The sequence below is a fragment of the Lithobates pipiens genome, unplaced genomic scaffold, assembly GCF_037356315.1.
Source record: "Lithobates pipiens isolate NorthernLeopardFrog02 unplaced genomic scaffold, aLitPip1_a1.2 Scaffold_27, whole genome shotgun sequence".
NCBI lineage: Eukaryota > Metazoa > Chordata > Amphibia > Anura > Ranidae > Lithobates > Lithobates pipiens.
Window position 1 is genome coordinate 38891585 of NW_027507788.1, and position 21299 is coordinate 38912883.

The 21299-nt window shown below is 43.9% G+C and overlaps 1 protein-coding gene across 1 annotated transcript in view; it reads left to right on the forward strand.

The window, feature by feature from the left end:
• Nucleotides 1–21299, forward strand: part of REXO2 (RNA exonuclease 2) — a 43318-nt gene that overhangs the window by 14017 nt on the left and 8002 nt on the right. Inside the window, exons 4-5 of the mRNA XM_077456850.1 lie at nucleotides 9111–9222; nucleotides 9533–9641. Coding sequence (XP_077312976.1) covers nucleotides 9111–9222; nucleotides 9533–9641 — 221 coding nt within the window. The remainder of the gene's footprint in view (nucleotides 1–9110; nucleotides 9223–9532; nucleotides 9642–21299) is intronic.

The window sequence follows — 21299 nt, forward strand, 5'->3', positions numbered from 1 at the left end:
TCACTGACTTTGACAACGGCAGGAGCCAATGGTGCCACGCTGCTGCCTCAGCCAATGAGAAGGGGAGTCCTGGACAGCTGAGTCTTGTGCAACATTGCTGGATCTAGATGGACCTCATGTAAGTAGGTATGTGTGCTGCTACACAAAAAATGCCTCCTGCATTTACAACCACTCTAACCACTTGCTTAATCGGCACTTAAACCCCCCTCCTGTCCAGACCAATTTTCAGCTTTCAGTGCTGATGCGCTTTGACAATTGCGCGGTCATGCTACACTGTACCCAAATGAAATGATTATAATTTTTTTTCTACAAATGGAGGTTTCTTTTGGTGGTATTTGATCACCTCTGTGGTTTTTATTTTTTTTGTTATTAACCACTTCAGCCCGGACCAATTAACAGCCTAAGGACCAGAGGTCTTTTTACAATTTCGCACTGCACTGCTTTAACTGGTAATTGCGCGGTCATGCAATGTTGTACCCAAACGAAATTTGCGTCCTTTTCTTCCCAAAAATAGAGCTTTCTTTTGATGGTATTTGATAGGGATGCACCGAAATTTCGGCCGCCGAAACATATCGGCCGAAAATGCCCTTTTCGGCAATTTGCCGAAAGAGAAAAACGGCCGATAATGGAGCCGAAAATGGGGCGGGGCCAGGGTAGGGGGCGGGGCTCCGCCCCCCGCCCCTGGTGCGCCCATCATGAAGAGCTATATCACGCTATAGTGCAGGCAAGCCGTCTCCGCCGCCTGTTTGATCACAGCGCGGGAACATCACAGCTTTCAGTTCAATAGCTGTGTGTTCCCGGCCGCGCGCCATCATGTACAGCCCCTCCCCCTTGTCAGGGCACTTTGATAGACAGATCACCCGTAGGATTGGACGGATGATCTGTCTATCAAAGTGCCCTGACAAGGGGGAGGGGCTGTACGTGACGGCGCGCGGCCGGGAACACACAGCTATTGAACTGAAAGCTGTGATGTACCCCTGCTGTGATCAAACAGGCGACGGAGGCGACTCTCCTCTTCTCTCTTCACAGGTTGGCTGCGATGAGGGGACACACACACACACTGGCTGCTATGAGGGGACACACACACACACTGGCTGCTATGAGGGGACACACACACACACACACACACACACACACACACACACACACACACTGGCTGCTATGAGGGGACACACACACACACTGGCTGCTATGAGGGGACACACACACACTGGCTGCTATGAGGGGACACACACACACTGGCTGCTATGAGGGGACACACACACACTGGCTGCTATGAGGGGACACACACACACTGGCTGCTATGAGGGGACACACACACACTGGCTGCTATGAGGGGACACACACACACTGGCTGCTATGAGGGGACACACACACACTGGCTGCTATGAGGGGACACACACACACTGGCTGCTATGAGGGGACACACACACACTGGCTGCTATGAGGGGACACACACACACTGGCTGCTATGAGGGGACACACACACACTGGCTGCTATGAGGGGACACACACACACTGGCTGCTATGAGGGGACACACACACACTGGCTGCTATGAGGGGACACACACACACTGGCTGCTATGAGGGGACACACACACACTGGCTGCTATGAGGGGACACACACACACTGGCTGCTATGAGGGGACACACACACACACTGGCTGCTATGAGGGGACACACACACACACTGGCTGCTATGAGGGGACACACACACACACTGGCTGCTATGAGGGGACACACACACACACTGGCTGCTATGAGGGGAGACACACACACACTGGCTGCTATGAGGGGAGACACACACACACTGGCTGCTATGAGGGGAGACACACACACACTGGCTGCTATGAGGGGAGACACACACACACTGGCTGCTATGAGGGGAGACACACACACACTGGCTGCTATGAGGGGAGACACACACACACTGGCTGCTATGAGGGGAGACACACACACACTGGCTGCTATGAGGGGAGACACACACACACTGGCTGCTATGAGGGGAGACACACACACACTGGCTGCTATGAGGGGAGACACACACACACTGGCTGCTATGAGGGGAGACACACACACACTGGCTGCTATGAGGGGAGACACACACACACTGGCTGCTATGAGGGGAGACACACACACACTGGCTGCTATGAGGGGAGACACACACACACTGGCTGCTATGAGGGGAGACACACACACACTGGCTGCTATGAGGGGAGACACACACACACTGGCTGCTATGAGGGGAGACACACACACACTGGCTGCTATGAGGGGAGACACACACACACTGGCTGCTATGAGGGGAGACACACACACACTGGCTGCTATGAGGGGAGACACACACACTGGCTGCTATGAGGGGAGACACACACACTGGCTGCTATGAGGGGAGACACACACACTGGCTGCTATGAGGGGAGACACACACACTGGCTGCTATGAGGGGAGACACACACACTGACTGCTATGAGGGGAGACACACACTGACTGCTATGAGGGGAGACACACACTGGCTGCATTGTATCATGTGTGCAATTTCTGACCCTCTCCTGTACCACGTCCGCAGTCTCTGACCATCTCCTGTACCACGTCCGCAGTCTCTGACCATCTCCTGTACCACGTCCGCAGTCTCTGACCATCTCCTGTACCACGTCCGCAGTCTCTGACCATCTCCTGCACCATGTCCCCAGTCTCTGACCATCTCCTGCACCATGTCCCCAGTCTCTGACCATCTCCTGCACCATGTCCCCAGTCTCTGACCATCTCCTGCACCATGTCCCCAGTCTCTGACCATCTCCTGCACCATGTCCCCAGTCTCTGACCATCTCCTGCACCATGTCCCCAGTCTCTGACCATCTCCTGCACCATGTCCCCAGTCTCTGACCATCTCCTGCACCATGTCCCCAGTCTCTGACCATCTCCTGCACCATGTCCCCAGTCTCTGACCATCTCCTGCACCATGTCCCCAGTCTCTGACCATCTCCTGCACCATGTCCCCAGTCTCTGACCATCTCCTGCACCATGTCCCCAGTCTCTGACCATCTCCTGCACCATGTCCCCAGTCTCTGACCATCTCCTGCACCATGTCCCCAGTCTCTGACCATCTCCTGCACCATGTCCCCAGTCTCTGACCATCTCCTGCACCATGTCCCCAGTCTCTGACCATCTCCTGCACCATGTCCCCAGTCTCTGACCATCTCCTGCACCATGTCCCCAGTCTCTGACCATCTCCTGCACCATGTCCCCAGTCTCTGACCATCTCCTGCACCATGTCCCCAGTCTGACCACCTCCTGTATAAATTTTTTTTTTAAAAAACAGTCATTTTCGGTATCGGTGCTGTTTCGGTATCGGTTTCGGTTTTCGGCCTAGTGTATTTTTCATTTTCGGTATCGGTTTCGGCACCAAAAAACCCATTCGGTGCATCCCTAGTATTTGATTGCCTCTGCGATTTTTATTTTTTGCGATATAAATGGAAAAAGACCGAAAATTTTGAGGAAAAAATATTTTCTACTTTTTGTTATAAGAAAAATCGAATAAACTCAATTTTAGTCATACATTTAGGGCAAAATTTATTCAGCCACATGTCGCATGTCTTTAGTAAAAAAAAATGTCAATAAGCGTATATTTATTGGTTTGCGCAAAAGTTATAGCGTCTACAAACTAGAGTACATTTTCTGGAATTTACACAGCTTTTAATTTACGACTGCCTATCTCATTTCTTGAGGTGCTAAAATGGCAGGGCAGTACAAACCCCCCCCAAATGACCCCATTTTGGAAAGTAGACACCCCAAGGAAGTTGTGGAGAGGCATGTTGAGCCCATTGAATATTTTTTTTTTTTTTTTTGTCCCAAGTGATTGAATAATGACACAAAAAAAAAAATTTACAAAAAGTTGTCACTAAATGATATATTGCTCACACATGCCATAGTTATATGTGGGATTGCACACCAAAATATATTCTGCTGCTTCTCCTGAGTACAGGGATACCACATATGTGGGACTTTTTGGGAGCCTAACCACGTACGGCACCCCGAAAACCAATCACTGCCTTCAGGATTTCTAAGGGTGCAAATTTTTGATTTCACTCCTCACTACCTATCACAGTTTCGAAGGCCATAAAATGCCAAAATAGCACAAAACCCCCCCCCCAAATGACCCCATTTTGGAAAGTAGACACCCCAAGCTATTTACTGAGAGGCATGTTGAGTCCATGAAATATTTTATATTTTGCCACAAGTTGCAGGAATTTTACAATTTTTATTTATTTTTGCACAAAGTTGTCACTAAATGATATATTGCTCACACATGCGATAGGCATAAGTCAAATTACACCCCAAAATAAACTCTGCTGCTTCTCCCGAGTATGGGGATACCACATGTGGGGGACTTTTTTTTTTTTTTTTTTTAATTAATGTTTATTAAAGAAGAGAGGCGTGTACAGAGCATAACAATCAGTATAGAAACCAATAGCAAGATCTACAACATTATAACGTTAGTTACATGGGCACATAAATATACACCCACCTCTTCTATCATAAAAGAGGAAATATAGTAGACAGAATTAGAAGGGGAGTAAAGGAAAAGGAAAATAAACAGAAAGAGAGAGAGAAAGGAAAAAAAAAGGGAGAGGGGGGGGGGGAGGTGGCGGGGAGGGGGCAGACCACCGTCAGACAACCTATTGCAAAATAACAGTAGATGTAGTAAAAACAAGCGTCATGTTCACTTCACTCTGGTTGAGACATTATGGCTGCATAACTCGAGGAATATTTGAAGGCAACCCAACAGGCCCAGATCTTTGTTGACAACTCAGATTTACCCCGGAGGGAAAGGGTCATATCCTCCATGTAATATGTGGTATCCACAGTGAGCAACCAACGCCGGAGGGTGGGGATCGTCTTCAGCTTCCAAAACTGAGGAATGAGGGTTTTAGCAGCGTTTAAGAGATGTGGTGTAATCGACCTCTTGTAGGAGCCTGTCGGCCTTCCCGTGCAATGGAACAGGACATACCACGGGTCATTAGGTACCTCCCATCCCTGGATTTCTTTAATTGTGTATATGATCGCCAGCCAGAATGGGCGGATCCTCGGGCAGTACCACCATATATGGGCATGAGTGGCTACCTCCCCGCACTCCCGCCAACAGAGTGGGGAGGACTGGGGAGAGAACCTATGTAAGACAACCGGTGTGTAGTGCCATCTGGTCAAAAGTTTATACGCCATTTCTGATGTCTTAGAGGATCCCGAGGAGGCATGGGCTAGTGTTAGAATTTGTGACTGCTGGGGCGGAGACAGCTCCATTTGTAGTTCCCTTTCCCAGTACCGTAGAAAGGAGGGGGTACCCGTAGAGGTGAGGGACAGCAAGGCCTGATAGAAGTACGAAACTGGCCGCTCAATCGGGTCAGGTTCAGCAAATGCGGTTTCCACAGGTGTAAGCTCCGCCAGGGTGCGCAGGGGTTTTGGGAGCATGCGAACAAAGTTCAACAGTTGATGATGTTTCCAGCGGTCCATGTAGGAAATGGAGGAGTCACCCATGATGGAAGCAAGAGGTAGCACCCCGGATGGGCCGGTGAACTGATGGAGATAGGTGTTAGTGCCCAGCCGCCACGGGTGAATCTGAGGGTCCATGTTACCCGGTGGGAAAAAGTTGTGACCCACCAAGGGCATCAGGGGGGAGTTATGCAGCCAGCCATTTCTCTTACAGATAGAGTCCCATACCATCAAGGAGGAGTGTGTAAGTGGGGACGTGGTAGGCAAAAGGGTTCGGTGGGGGACTTTTTTGGAGCCTAGCCACGTACGGGACCCTGAAAACCAAGCGCCGCCTTCAGGATTTAAATATAAAATGCTACCAAAAAAAACTGTTAGCGATCGCAGGGATCAGGCCTGACTCTGCGATCGCTGCAGTTATGTGTTTAGTGTTTTGTAAGTGACAGTGATCGATCAATACTGCACTTGGGTGGGCTGGGCAGAGGGGCAAAACGCAGGTGCCAGCAGGTATCTGGGCGTTTTTTTGGAACCCTAAACTGCTGGGGTTGCTAGTATAGATCAGATCAGATATTGATCTGTTCAGATTCTATACCACTACGGGAGGTTTATGCTTTGCGTGTGGGTGTTAGCGGTACTGGCACTAACCTAGCGCTGCCTGGGGTGACGCAGACCCTGACCCTAAAACCTAATTGATATCACCCGCCGGGTGATCGGGGGGTTAAACCTTTATTGGGTAATAAATGGTGGGTGCCCTGATGCTATAAAAAGCAAACTAACTAACCATAGTCACCTGTAACACTTATACGGTGATCACTGGTGAAAGGGTTAACTAGGGGCAATCAAGGGGTTCAAATTTTTATTAGGTAGTATATGGGGGGTCCCTGGCGCTATATAAAAACCTGACGGGGAACCTAAATAACTAACTGGCTAACCAGCGTCACCAGTGACACTTATACTGTGATCGCTGGTGAAAGGGTTAACTAGGGGCAATCAGGGGGTTAAAACCATTATTGGGTAGTATTTCGGGGTACCTAGCGCTATAAAAACCTGGCGGTGAACCTAAAAAAATAACTAGCGACACTAATGCAGCGATCAGAAAAATGATCGCTTAGTGACACTGGCAAAAGGGGGTGAAAGGGTTAACTAGGGGCAATCAGGGGGTTAAACCTTTATTGGGGGGTGGTAGGGGGCTACCCTGGACCTAACACTAACTGCCCTGACAGTTTTTACTTTTACAACTGACACTGAATGTAGTGATCAGTAAATAAATGATCACTGCAATCAGTGACACTGTGACTGGGGGGGGAGGGGGGGGGGCGATCGGGGGGGTTTGTGTGCCTGTGTGTGCCTACATGTCAGTGTAGTGTTGGTGCACACTTACTTTCTGTCTTCTCCTCGTAGTTCGGTCAAAAAGACCGCCCTGAGGAGAATGACATCACTTCCTGCCTGTGTATACAATACACAGTGGGAGGAAGCTTCTCATTCGCCAGGAGCGATTGAGAGGGGATGGCCAGAAACCAATGGCCATCCCCTCATCCCGTATCGCTCCTGAAGCGAACCGGACTGCCGCATCCAGCTTGTGCCTGTACATGCCATTGTGATGACGTACAATGGCATGCGGCGGTCCTTAAGTGGTTAAAAAATGTGGTCTTTTTAAATTTTGCAATTACTCCTTCATTGATGTACGCTGATGAGGTGGCAGCGATGGGCACTGATCGGTTACACTGATAGGCAGCACTGCTAGGTGGCACTGACAGGCACCACTGGTGGGCATTGATAGGTGGCACTGGCAGGGGGGTACTGGTGGGCACAGATGAGGCATAATTGCCTCTTCCTCTTTGGGACCGATGTCCTTTGCAGATAAGCCAGTGATCGGCTTATTTTTGACAATGTGATCATCTGAGTCTTGGTCACTTGATGATCACAGCGCGCACGCTCTGCAGGGAGCGTGCAAAGGGGAGGCCATCATATAACGGCCTCCCAGAAATTCAGGTCTGCGCTGTGGCTGTCATTCGGCTATAGCGTGGAGGGCAAGTGGTTAATGGAGTCCTTTTTCCTCTGTGCCTTACTCCTAAGCATCCAAATAGGTTGCCAGATTGTCTAGATTTTGTCAGAACTATCAGTTTATCTAAAAGCCGCAACTTCTATTAGACGTTCTCTCTATTCTGTTAAAGCCCAAAAGTGGAACTTCCACTTATCTGATTCTTCCCTCCTCCGGTGCCACATTTGGCACCTTGAGGGGGGAGTGGGTACTTCTGGGAGACCAGGCCGCCGCAAAGTACGTCAGCAGCTTGGCCCCCCTCCTCCGCTGCCATGCCAGTGAGCGAGCGCAGTGCGCAATAGGTGCTCAGCTGTGAAGCCTAAAGTCTACACTGCCGGGTTCCCTTACCGGCTATGTGCAGACATTGCTGGACTCCACGACAGGTAAGTGTCCTAATGTTAAAAGTCAGCAGCTACAGTATGTGTATCTGCTGATTTTTAAATTTTAAGGAATGGGCGGAACTGCCCCCGCAAAGGACATCCTGCTTCAATATCCATGATTACCAGGTAGATAAGACCGCTCATCTCAAGAGCTTATACTGTAAAGAATAGGACACCTCCAGCACTGTTGCGTGTTCACACCAACAGATCGATTGAAATTTCCTAGGTATTCTGACACCAGGCCTCTGTTTGTAAGGCTGCCGCCTGGTCTTCAGTTGGAACCTTCTCCACCTTCTACCACGTGGATGATTGAGCTTCTGCGGATTCAGCTTTCAGCCGCAAAGCTCTTGCAGCAGTACTCTGAATTCAGGCCATTGACCCTTGTTTGTTGGGCTAGTTGGCATGGTTCTGTTTGTCTTGTTATTCAATCTTCATATTTATTGCATAGGGACGTCTCAGGGTTTGTGAATACCCATCCTGTGTCTTGTACTGTACAATTGGATAAGAGGAATTTTGTGTTGCACTCCATTGCTTGCTAATAAATAACTGAGATCTCATGGAGTGGGGTAGGGTTATGCCCAGGGGTTGTCCAGCAAAGCTTTGCCAGTGTCCAATCCTCTGAATGTACCAACATATAACTCAAGGTCTATGAATATCCAGCCTGTCATGTACTGTACCCCAAGATATGAAAACTAAAGGTTGAATTAAAATTCAAGTCAAAAATCTTCTTGTACTCACCTGTAAAAGTATTTTGCAGAAGTTCATTGAGGGACACAGGTCTCCACCCTTTTGTGTTAATGATTGTGCTCTTGGCACTGCTTTGCTACAGAATTGAGGCATGCTGATAGTAGAAGGGGTTATCCTAGACTTTTTTTTTTTTTTCCGTGTCCAATCTACCCTGTAGGTGGCAGTATAACCTGAAGAAAAAGGGTGTACAGTGATTACAGGAATCATGTTTCTGAGCATATACTGTGTGCTTGCATATAAACTTTGTGGGATGATGTTGGCCATACTGGTGATAAACCACCTCATACTTATGAGAGCGATTTGATGAATATGGAGAATATGTAATTGTTTTAAAACAGTGCTTTTAACATTGTTACAATGTTCTGCAGGGATTCATAGTATTTTAAATGTTTTAACCTGATTGAGTCGCAGTTTTTTAAATCAATGATCATGTTTTTTCTTTCTTCTCGTTACAGTCTGGCCTTACTCAGGCAGTGCGGGACAGTAAGATATCTTTACCACAAGCAGAGTACGAGTTTCTCTCCTTTATTAGACAGCACACACCTCCTGGTGTCTGCCCTCTAGCTGGTAGGTGCTTTATTTTTATTTATTTTTATTTATTTTTTTTGGGGGGGGGGGCGCGCGCGCGCGCATTTTGTTATGTTAAAGTAAACGTGACAAATATTTGAACTGGGACAGTACAGTAAAACCAAGATAAAAGTGGCAGTTACTTTTTGTTGAGTCTTATGGTATTTAAAAATTACAAATGAAGATAATTAACCTTGTGTTAAAGCTTTGTGAATTTACCCTGATATTTGAGTAAACAGTATTATGTCACCTAAAAGGCTCTCTACACTTACCCAATTATTTCAATTGTTTTTTAATACTCTCTCATCAGGGAATTCCGTGCACGTGGATAAAGTATTTCTGAACAAATATATGCCTCAGTTTATGAGACATTTGCATTACAGGATCGTCGATGTGAGCACTGTAAAGGAACTATGCAGGTAAAATCTAGAGGAATCCTTTGATTAGTTTTTTTTATTTATTTATTTATATAATCTTTATTTATTTTCATAATTTTTCCATTCACAAACTTTATACAGTTAAACACTCCGTTTTCCACATTAACATTTCTCTCCCCCCCCCCCCCCCCCCTTCACGTACATAACAGGAAGAAGCAGTGGGCCCCTCATACACAAACTATGACCGTGTTACTCTCTATACCTCTAACTTCTTATCACCTATACCACATATTCTCTCTCTCCTTCCTCCCTCCAGTCGCCATTCTCTCCAAATCTTTATACTGTGTAGCCCAACTTATCTTTTTTTTTTTTTTTTTATTCTTTATTTAAATTTTTCATTTAAGTTGCGTACAAAACATAATCAAGTATTATAAAAGAAAACCATAGGACCAAAATACATTCATGCCCTTAAATTTTTCACATTATCCTGGTTTTCTTTCTTTACTTCTCGAGTTCTTCTAAAATATCTCCCTCCCACCCCTCTCCCCACCCCTACCGACCCATTACCTCGTTAAAAATCATAGATTGTCTAAAGATTTTCCAGTATTTCCATTTCACATGGAATCTCTTTCTTTCTCTTTCTTCCTCCATTCCCAGCCCTTCAATACTATACATTTCCTCAACTTTTCCTAGCCATTCCTTTACTTTGGGTGCTTCTATTTCTTTCCATTTTTTCGGAATCAGGCTTTTTGCCACGTTTATTAATGAGCTTGTGAGGGAATTCCTATACTCCTTAATTGGGGTATCTACTGCATGGAATAGGCATAACCATGGGTTCTCAGGTAACTGTATTTTAGCTATTACTTCTATATATCTTATTATTTCTCTCCAATATTCTTTAATCTTGGGACAATCCCACCATATATGGGCCAAACTTCCCGTTTGTCCACAATTCCTCCAACATTTCCCAGATTGTCCCTCCTGGTACTTTGCCATTATATCTGGGGTCCTATACCATCTTACTAAAATTTTATAATTTGTTTCTATCATCTTACTATTTTCCGTGGATCTGTGCACCATCTTCAATATTTTTTCTATATTTTGGTTTTCACCCCGTGCTCCTATCTCTTCTTCCCATTTTTGAATGAAAGTTGGTACCTCCGCTTCACATTCCCGTCTCAAGACCTTATAAAGCTGGGCAATACCTGCCCTTGGGGATTTCCCCTCACATATCCACTCCAAGGCAGTCAAATTTTCTCCATCTCTAAGCGGTTGTGGTAGTCTTGAGACGAAATGTCTAAGCTGCAGGTATCGCCACTCATTCAAATCCATCCAATCATTTTCTTTCTGTAATATTGCTAGTGTTTTCAATTTCCCCTCTTTAATTATGTGTCGTAATTGCATATTATCTTGTTTTATCCATTTCCCTCCTATTGTACTTTTACCAGGTGCAAAAAAATCATTATCTTTTAAATAAATTAAAGGGGAATTATATTTCCACTTATTATGTTTGTGTATTCCCTCCCATACTCTAAACACATTTTTTGTGACCAAAGGTGTTGTCTTCCCTAGTGATCTATATTTTAAAGGAATCCAGATTTCTCTACCTAAATTTGTGCCTGATAAACTGTGTTCTATTTTTCCCCATCTTTTTTTTACTTTCTAATTTTGCCCATTCCACCACCCGTGTTAACACTGCTGCTTCGTAATATTTTCTAAAGTCTGGGACATTCAGACCCCCCTCGTCTTTTCCCTTTTGCAAAGTCTTCAGTGGGATTCTAGGTTTCTTGTTGTTCCAGATAAATTTAGAAATTAAAGAATTTATCATTTTAAAATATAGGGGGGGGATATATATTGGTAATAGCTGAAATTTATAAAGGATTTTAGGTTGAATAATCATTTTTAAGGCATTAATTCTTCCTAACCATGACAGGGGCTTTGTTCTCATTCTCCTTATTTCTTCTCTCAATTCTTCTAGAAGGGGGATATAGTTTATTAGGTACATTTTTTCTATTGATGCAGTCAGTTTAATCCCTAAATATTTAATTTCCTTTTGCCATAGAAATGGGAATTCTCTCTTAATGTCAAGTTCTTCTCTCGGATTTATATTTACGTTTAAGATTTCTGACTTGCTTGGGTTGATTTTAAAGTTAGATAATTCTCCGTATTCCTGTAAAGCCTTTAACAAGTTTGGCATGGAGATTCGTGGGCTGGATACATAAAACAGAATATCATCCGCGAATGCGGCTGTCTTATGTATTTCCCCCTCTATCTCAACCCCCTTTATATCTGGGTTTCTCCTTATCGTCTCCAGGAGTGGCTCCAATGCCAGAACGAACAATAGGGGGGACAGCGGACACCCCTGTCTAGTCCCATTGTTCATTCTGAAGGCTGTTGATAGTACCCCATTAACTCTTACCACTGCCTTGGGGCTGTTATATAGTGCCTTTATCCACTTCAAAATTTTGGGACCAAACCCCATTCCCCTTAGGGTACCCATCATGAATCCCCAGTCTACTCGGTCAAAAGCTTTCTCAGCATCTATTGATAGGAGTAGACTGGGGATTCTACTCTCCTTCATCCTCTGAAGCAGTAATAATGACCTTACTCCATTATCTTTTCCTTCTCGCCCCTCAATGAATCCCACCTGATCTGCATGGACTAAGCTAGGCATTAACTTCTTTATTCTAGCGGCCAATATTTTTGCGAACAATTTAATGTCCGTATTGAGTAGTGAGATCGGTCTATAGTTTGAGCATATTGTATTCTCTTTTCCCTCTTTCAATATCGTGGAGATTGTCGCAGTGGAGGCCTCCTCGCTCAGTCCATATTTTGTACCTAGTCCATTATAATATGCACATAAAATTGGGGCTAGTATGTCTCCAAACTTTTTTAGATATTCTATTGTATAGCCATCAGGCCCTGGACTCTTTCCTCCTTTGGTCTCTTTTATTGCCTGTATTACTTCTTGGACTGAGATTGGATTCTCCAATTCCTGCGCCAATTCCCCCGGTATTTTAGGGATATTTGCTTGAAATATATAGTCTTTGATTTTTCCCCTTCTCTTCATCTCTTGCTTTTCTGTCTCTTTTTTTTCTCACGGAATATAACTGCCCATAATATTCTCTAAAAACTTCTGCTATTTACTTAGTTTTATAGACCGACTCTCCCTCTTTATTTAATATTTTCTCTATATAATTCTTCGATCTTTTTTTCCTCAATATCTTTGCTAAGATCTTACTATTTTTAATGCCGCTATAATATCTCTCTTTATTAATCCTATTATATATCGTCCTCATTTCCTGTTCCATTAATTCCCCGAGTTCCTCTCTTTTCATAGCCAGTTTATGTAATAGGTCCACTACCTGTCCACTTTCCCTGCCATTTGCCTTTTTATGTTCTTGCTCTAATCCATGGATTTCCTCCCTCAACTCTCTACTCTTTTTAATACCTTCTCTCTTCCTATTTGTACCTAGTGAAATATATATCCCTCTTATATAAGCTTTATGTGTCTCCCGAATAATATTTTCCATATTCTCTTCATTTAAATTAGTGGTAAAAAAAAACTCCAATTCCTTTCTAATTATTTCCTCTCCCTTCTCGTCCAACAGTTCCCTATTCAATTTCCAGGAAAAAGGAGATTTCTGAAATCCTGGGATTTTGATCTTCAGGCATATTGGAGAATGATCAGACAATGTTCTAATTCCTATATCTGTGGATATCACCTCGTCCAGAACCCTATGTTCCACTAACCAGTAGTCGATCCTTGTGTACGTCCCGTGTACCGGGGAATAGAACGAGTAGTCTCGTATCCTTGGGTGCATAGTTCTCCACACATCCATAAGCTGGTACTGATATAGCCTGTGTTTTATTATTCTCCTCTGCTCCTTCCCAATCCCCTGCACACGGGACGAACTATCCATTTGCGGATTCATACAAAAGTTCATATCTCCAGCTATAATTACTCTTCCTCTTTTAAAATCCCATAATTTCTCCAATATTCCTTTCAGAAAAACCGTTGGACTTCTATTTGGGCAGTATATGTTAGCGAGGGTATAGTCTACTCCCCATAGTTTCCCCTTCAGAAAGAGGAATCTACCCTCCGGGTCGACTAATCTTTCTTCTATTTTATAGTATACCTCCCGTCCTATACCGATAGCTACCCCTTTTGAGTTCCTTGAGTAAGAATCTCCATAAAACCACACCGGGAACCTAGGGGAGTATATTCTAATCTTGCTTTCGTATGATAGATGGGTTTCCTGTAAGAACACTATACCCGCTTCATATTGTTCTATTTCTTTCAGAATTTTAAACCGCTTTGCTGATTCATTTAGCCCCCTAACGTTATATGACAAACAATTAACTATAGACATAGCTTTTAGTCAGGCTGGTTTCTCCTCTTTTCTCACTTAACGAGGTTCTCTGCTGTCGGGTCTTCTTTCTCCCCCCACCCCTCCCACCCCCCCTCCCAACCTCCTCCCAACCCTCCCAGACCCCTCTTTGGTCCTTGTACCTATATCCAGAATATATCCCCATCCTGGAATATGTACCTCACCCCTTGGGGTGAAGCTCCAAGCCCGGCATTCCGTGTCCCTCCACTCCCCCCCGGCCTTGAAGGCCCGGTAGACATAGGGGGGGAGAGGAGGGAGCAGATAGTCCAGGGAGGCTCTTCCCGTTTTCACCCATACCCACATTAACTTTTATTTACTTTACCTCTCCCATCTTGTTTCTTTTGTAATAAATTACACCAGCCCCCCCTCCCCCCCTCTCCCCCTACCAGGGGGGAGGATGTGATGTGGGAAAGCTGGGGGAGGAGCCCGAGGCGGTGTCTGTGAGGACGGAAGGGGAGGCAGGAGATCCATGGCAGCAAGTCTGATGCAGATGCTGGTGAAGTGGGATAGAACACCGTGTTAGAGGACAGCACATGGTGACCCCGCAGATGCCTATTCCCCATGATATTGGATCAGGAGACCAAGGAGGAGCGACTGATAGATCGGGGTGGACAGCAGTAAAGGATGCAGGAAACTGAACAGGGGTAAGTGAGAGATATCCCTGGTTCAATCAAAAAAATGGCTGCAAGAGAAAACACCTGATCCTGAGACCCCACGAGTGACTGTTGGTTGCTGGCCTCCCCTCTGTCTCCTCCATACGCCCCCCCTCTTATCTCTGCCTTTGTGTCCTCTGTATATTATGCTCTGCATACTACCCTCCAGAGCCCCTAGGTTATCCAGCGCTGTTGCATCGTGAACTGTGTTTGAACTGTGTTTGCTGTGGAAGCTAAAGAGATTTGATGACTAACTGAGGGAGAGATGCAGCAGCTGGGACTGGCTAAAATTTAACTGACTGGAGACATAAGAGAGGTCTTGATGGAGCAATGATTCTTTTTGAAACCTATGAATCTATGAGAGCTACGGAATTGAAATGTTTGTAAGAACGTACCAATGAGAGGACTTGTTTAAATGTCAATGATTGCCTAATAACCCTAGGAGTGGCTCAATTGATTAAATGCTGGAATTACTGGAAACTGCTAAACTGATAGTTGAAACTAGTACTGAGTTTTAAGCTCACTTAAGGACTAAGTATTGATACAGCTTAGTACTGACTGAAAAGGTTATGAACTATGCTATGAACTAAGCTGCAAATTAAGTGATGAACTCTGCGATTTAACTATGCGATAAGTTCGGAGCGATACCTACTGGAGAGTAACTTTCCATTATATCTACTGGAGAGTAACTTTCCTTCCTGTGGTGGATAGCAGCTGATTAGATAATTGGGTTAAGCTAATATAGAGCTGAAAAAGCATAAGGACATTCCTTTTTTTTCTTCCCTCCGAATCCTCCCCCCCCCCCCTCTGCGTTTTTTTTTTTTTTCCTTCGTATCTTCCCGCCTCTCTTACGTTATACAGAGACCGGGAAAGAGGGATGAATGGTACGTTTTTCATAGGTTCTTTATAGGATTTTCATAGGTGCCCCAGCAAAATAAAATACAAAAAAAAAAAATCCACCAAGTTGCAGAATTTTCAATTCCATCTAAACTAGGGGGCCTGAAAGGGTTAAGTGACTGGAGACATAAGAGAGGTCTTGATGGAGCAATGATTTTGTCTGAAAACTATGAATCCAGGAGTGGCTCAATTGATTAAATGCTGGAAGTACTGGAAACTACTAAACTGATAGTTGAAACTAGTACTGAGTTTTAAGCTCACTTAAGGACTAAGTATTGATACAGCTTAGTACTGACTGAAAAGGTTATGAACTATGTTATGAACTAAGCTGCAAATTAAATGATGAACTCTGCGATTTAACTATGCGATAAGCTTGGAGCGATATTTTCTGGAGAGTAACTTTCCATTATGTGGTGGATAGCAGCTGATTAGACAATTGGATCAAGTAGAAATAGAGCTGCAAAAGTATAAGGACATTCCCCTTTTTTTTTTTTTTTTTTTTTTTTTTTTGTTCCTTATGCGTTTTCTTTTTTTTTTCCTCTCTCTCTACGTGTGCTCCCGCCCCTCTTACGCTATATAGAGATCGGAAAAAAGGGACGAAGGGTACGTTTTTTTTATTTTTTATTGTTCCTTTACAGGATCTTTACAGGTGCCCTAATAAAAAAAAAAAAAAGTAAAAAAAAAATCCATCAAGTCGCAGAATTTTCCATTCTTAAAGCAAAAGTGAAGAGAAGTATTCCATCTAAACTAGGGTGCCTGAGAGGTGAAACGGCAGGATATTCTTCTCTCCCCTTGCCCCTCCATTCAAATCCAATAAAAGCAAAGATTGGAACCGAGAGGTACTCCCCTCTATACAGGACAACTATTTTGTCAAACAAGACAAGTGAACAAGATACATGATGAGGGGAAGATCACATAAAACAACAGAATCTAAAACCCCGAGGGAGAGTTTAAATACTAGTGTAACCGCTAGTTCAATACAAAAATACTTGACAACTAAAGAGGGTAACCAAAAAAGCCCAGACGTAGAAAAAAAAACATCCTTGCCAACCAAAAACGCAAAAAAGGAAATGGCTAAGTTAAAAGGAGCCCAAGGAGATAAAACAAGAGAAGAAACACAAACAGAGAGAGAGATGGAAACTTACGAGGGGGACGGGGAAGAACAGCGAAGTATAGCTCAAATGCCCACGAAGATCGAGATGATGGCAATGTTTGAAAGGATGGAAAGTTTAATTAAGAGTGAGATTACAAATGTCCGGATGGATCTGGGCCATTTGCTGCGGAGAGTAGAAGAGGCTGAGGAGAGAACTGAGAAACAAACACAAGAAATCGCAGAATTAAAATCGCAAGTGAAAGCACTGCAAATAAACCAAAGAAATACCTTCTATAAAATGGAAGCACAGGAAAATCAAAATAGACGCCAAAATCTAAGGATAAGAGCCCTCCCAGAGCAAAATGGAGAGAAACTGGAAGAAAAAATAAGGAAAATATTTAACCCCCTACTAGGACGAGAAGAGGACGAGGAGTTAAAGATCGATAGAGTACATAGAATTAGAAAGCCTCTAGGAATGAAGGAGGAGACCCCACGAGATGTCATTGTTAAATTCCATCGGTATACAGATAAGGAGAAAATATGGAGGAACCTCAGAGAGAGACACCCGTTGCAATACGAGCAAACAACTTTGCAAGTATTTGCGGACTTGTCAAGTGAAACATTATCCAGAAGAAGACAATTAAAACCATTACTAGAACATTTAAGACAAGCTAATATTAAATATAGTTGGGGGTTTCCTGCAGCATTGATAGTACATAGGGACGGAAAGACGGTTAGATTGAAATTTCCGGAAGAAGTACAGGACTTTTGTACAGAGTTACAGATTCCAACCATTAGTATACCTAAGCGATCGGAAAGAGAAGAAAGACTAATTGAAGAGGGAATAGGGCAGAGAGCTTAAAATAGCCCAACTTATCTAACCATGGTTTCCACATTTTATTAAATTCCCTAAAATTCCCTCTCCTTACATATACTACTTTTTCCTTCCAGATCGTCTCTGTTATTAGTTGTCTCCACTCCGCTACCGATGGGGGGGTTTTTTGCCTGCCACCTTTGCGCTATTAACTTCCTTGCCTGGAACATACATCTCATTACTGCTTTATTTATACAGGCCGGCCCTCCTATTCCTTCATTCAGGCCCAATAAGCACATTCTGGGGTTCCCATCAACCGACACTCCAAATGTTTCAAATCAGCAATAACTTCTGACCAGTAACGGAACAGTTTAGGGCACCTCCAGAACATGTGCATCAGATCCCCTGTCGCCTGACATCTCGGGCATCCATCATCTTCCCTTCGCCTAAACCTGTATAGCCTCTTCGGTGTATAATAGGCTCTATGTAGCAGCATTAGGTGTGACACCCTCTGGGCTGGCGAGACAGATATCAAATGTCCCCCCTCCAGTATCCTCATCCACTGCTGATCTGAGAATGTTCCTACTTCCTCCTCCCATTTTATTTTACTTTTAAGTTTTATCTGGGGTTTCTATGCTCCCTTCACAAATATATGGATATATTTCTGCTGTAAACCCTTTTGCACTATCTTCAGATTTCAATCTATTTATAGATGGGGGGATTTACTCCACACTGGCCCCGATGTACCAAATTGTTTCGATAATGCATGTCTGATTTGTAAATATTTATAAAACGAGTGTTTTGGTAGATCATATTCCATTCTCAGTGAATTAAATGTTTTTATTATATTTCCTTCATACAACTGGGCCAGTCTGTCAATCCCCCTACTTTCCCAATCTTTGTGCCTCTCTATCATTCCCATTTCCTGAAGGTTCAGGTTGTTCCATAATGGGGTTTCTTTGGTCATCCCTTCCAGACCCTTTATCGCTTTTACTGCCTTCCATACTTTTAGAGCAAGTTTTATTGTGGGGGTTCTATAGGGGAATGAGTTTGCCTCCAAGGCCTCTACTATGGTTTTATGAGGTGTCCCAGTAATCATTAACTTCCTATTTATATCTCCACTAAGCTCATTGCTCGTCCCCAGATGTTGCAATTGTGCGGCTAAGAAGTAGCTTCTTGGGTGAGGTACTGCCATTCCTCCTTTCCTTGTCGGTAATTGCAGAATTTGTAGGCCTATTCTTGAGGTACCTCCGCTCCATATGAGTTCTCTAAATAGTGTTTCTATTTTTTTAAACCACTTTATATCTATCCATAATGGCAAATTATGCAACAGATACAATAACTGTGGCATCCATAGCATTTTAATAAGATTACATCTCCCTGCAACCGACAAAGGGAGTTTCTTCCAGATTTCTATTTTATTTTTAAATTTAACTAATAAGGGGGCGATATTATCACTTATATACCTTTTTACATCACTTTGTATGTATATTCCTAAATATTTTATTTTCTCCACCACTTCTAACTGCGGGATTGTCAATATAGTTTGACTCTCCAGTGTGTCTACAGGCATCAGAGATGATTTTTCCCAATTTATTGTTAATCCCGAGAAGCTGCTAAAATCCCCGAGGACTTTCATCCCCTGCCTGGTTGACTTCTCAACGTCCCCCAGATAGAGGAGAATATCATCGGCGTATAGCGCGATCTTTTCTTCCCTCGCTTTTCTTTTAAAGCCTTCCATATCAGCATTAGATCTTATTGCAATGGCTAATGGTTCCATTGCAAGGGCGAAGATCAGGGGTGACAAAGGGCACCCCTGTCTTGTACCTCTTTCTAATAATATCTTATCTGAATACTCGTTATTTACCCTAATTCTAGCACTAGGGCCATTGTACAAAATTTTTATCCATTCAATGAATGAGGAGCCAAAGCCAAATTCTCTTAGAACTCGCCAGATGTATCTCCATTCAAGACTATCAAAGGCTTTGACTACATCCCAAAGCCATAATTGCCCTTTTCCCTATGTTTTCCGTTGGTATCTGTAGGTTAAGGTATAGTCTTCTAATATTCATGCTAGTTGATCTACCAGGAATGAATCCTGTTTGATCAGGGTGTATTAATCTGGAAATAATTTTATTCAGTCTGGCCGCCAGTACCTTAGCTAGTATTTTTGCGTCCGTGCACAGAAGTGAGATAGGTCGGTAAGATTTAGTTTCCAACGGATCCTTCCCCTCCTTGTGCAGAACGATTATCGTTGTCTCCGTCATCGAGGTAGGCAATCTCCCTTCCTCCTTTACCCTATTTAATACTCTGAGAAACTCTGGAAGCAGTACTTTCCCATAGTATTTATAGGTTTCCAATGGAAGACCGTCTGGTCCTGGTGACTTCTGGTTAGCCATTGCTGTCACTGCAGATTGAATTTCTTCTAATGTTAATGGGGCTTCCATTGTCTCTCTCTCCTCCTCGGTGAGGGAAGGGACTTTAATATTTCCAAAAAACGTGTCCATCTCCTCGTCTCCCCTCATCCCCTGCGATCTGTACAATTTTGCATAGTATGATCTAAAAGTATCTATAATCACTGAATTCTGAGTTGAGATTTCTCCCTTCTCTGTCCTGATGGCGGGGACGGTGGATGGCGTGGAGTTGGTCTTCACTAGGTGTGCCAGCATCTTCCCGACACTTTCCCCCTCCCCGAACGCCACTTGTTTCTGAAATAGTCTTTTGTTCTCAGCTTTCCTAATAATCATTGCTTTATACTTCTGCTGTGTATCTAACCATACCTTTCGTTTCTCTGGGGAGGGATTTACTATATATTCTCTTTCTGCTCCTACTAACTCCCTTTTAACGGTATTCTCCCATTCTCTAGATATTTTCTTAATTTTCGCTACCTGTTGAATAAGGATACCCCTGAGGTAGGCCTTTAATGCGTCCCATATCACTCCACTTGCAGCGGTATCCTTATTGAGCTCTATGAACTCTTCTAGCTGGGATAATACTTTGCATCTCCGATAATCTCAAGCCATACTGGGTTCAGTTTCCATACTTTCGAGGGACTCCTCCCCTCTAAGTTAATCGATACCGTCACCAATGAGTGATCCGACACCCCCCTGGGTTGGTATACTATTTCCCTTACCACTTGGTTAGCTTCTTCGTTCCCCAACACTAAATCTATTCTTGAGAGTGAGGAGTAGGAGCTTGAAAAACACGAATATTGTAGGAGGTCTGGATTCCGAACTCTCCACAAATCAGTCCCCCTTCTTGCATAAACCTGGATAACCGGCTCTCACCCTCTCTCTGCAAATTTGTCCCTGATGGGAACCTATCCTGATTTTTATTTATAACCTCGTTAAAATCTCCCACTGCTACTACTGGGATCCCAGATTTACCTACTATAAATTCCATTAGATTATATAAAACATCCAGTTTAAACGGGGGTGGAATATAAATATTTGCAATGACATACTCCAGATTTTCAATTACACAATGCAAAAATACATATCTCCCTTCTTTATCGATGCTGGTCTGCCGACAGTTAAACGCTACTTCTTTTCTTATCAACACAGCCACACCTCTTGAATAAGAGGTGTGGACTGAGTGAAACTGAGTGGGAAATTTCCTGCTGTAGTTCTCCAACTTGGAGTCCTCAGTTAGATGCGTTTCCTGTAAGCAGACCAACCCGATATCACATTTTTCGAGGGCATCAAACACCACTGCTTTTTTAACTGCTGTACCCATCCCTCTAACGTTCCAGGAGCCAATATTCATAACTCTATCCTGCATACCTTTCCAGAAAACAGTAAATAAAAACAGGAAAAAGGGATTGTCTCAATATTATAATTGATCTCATAGGGA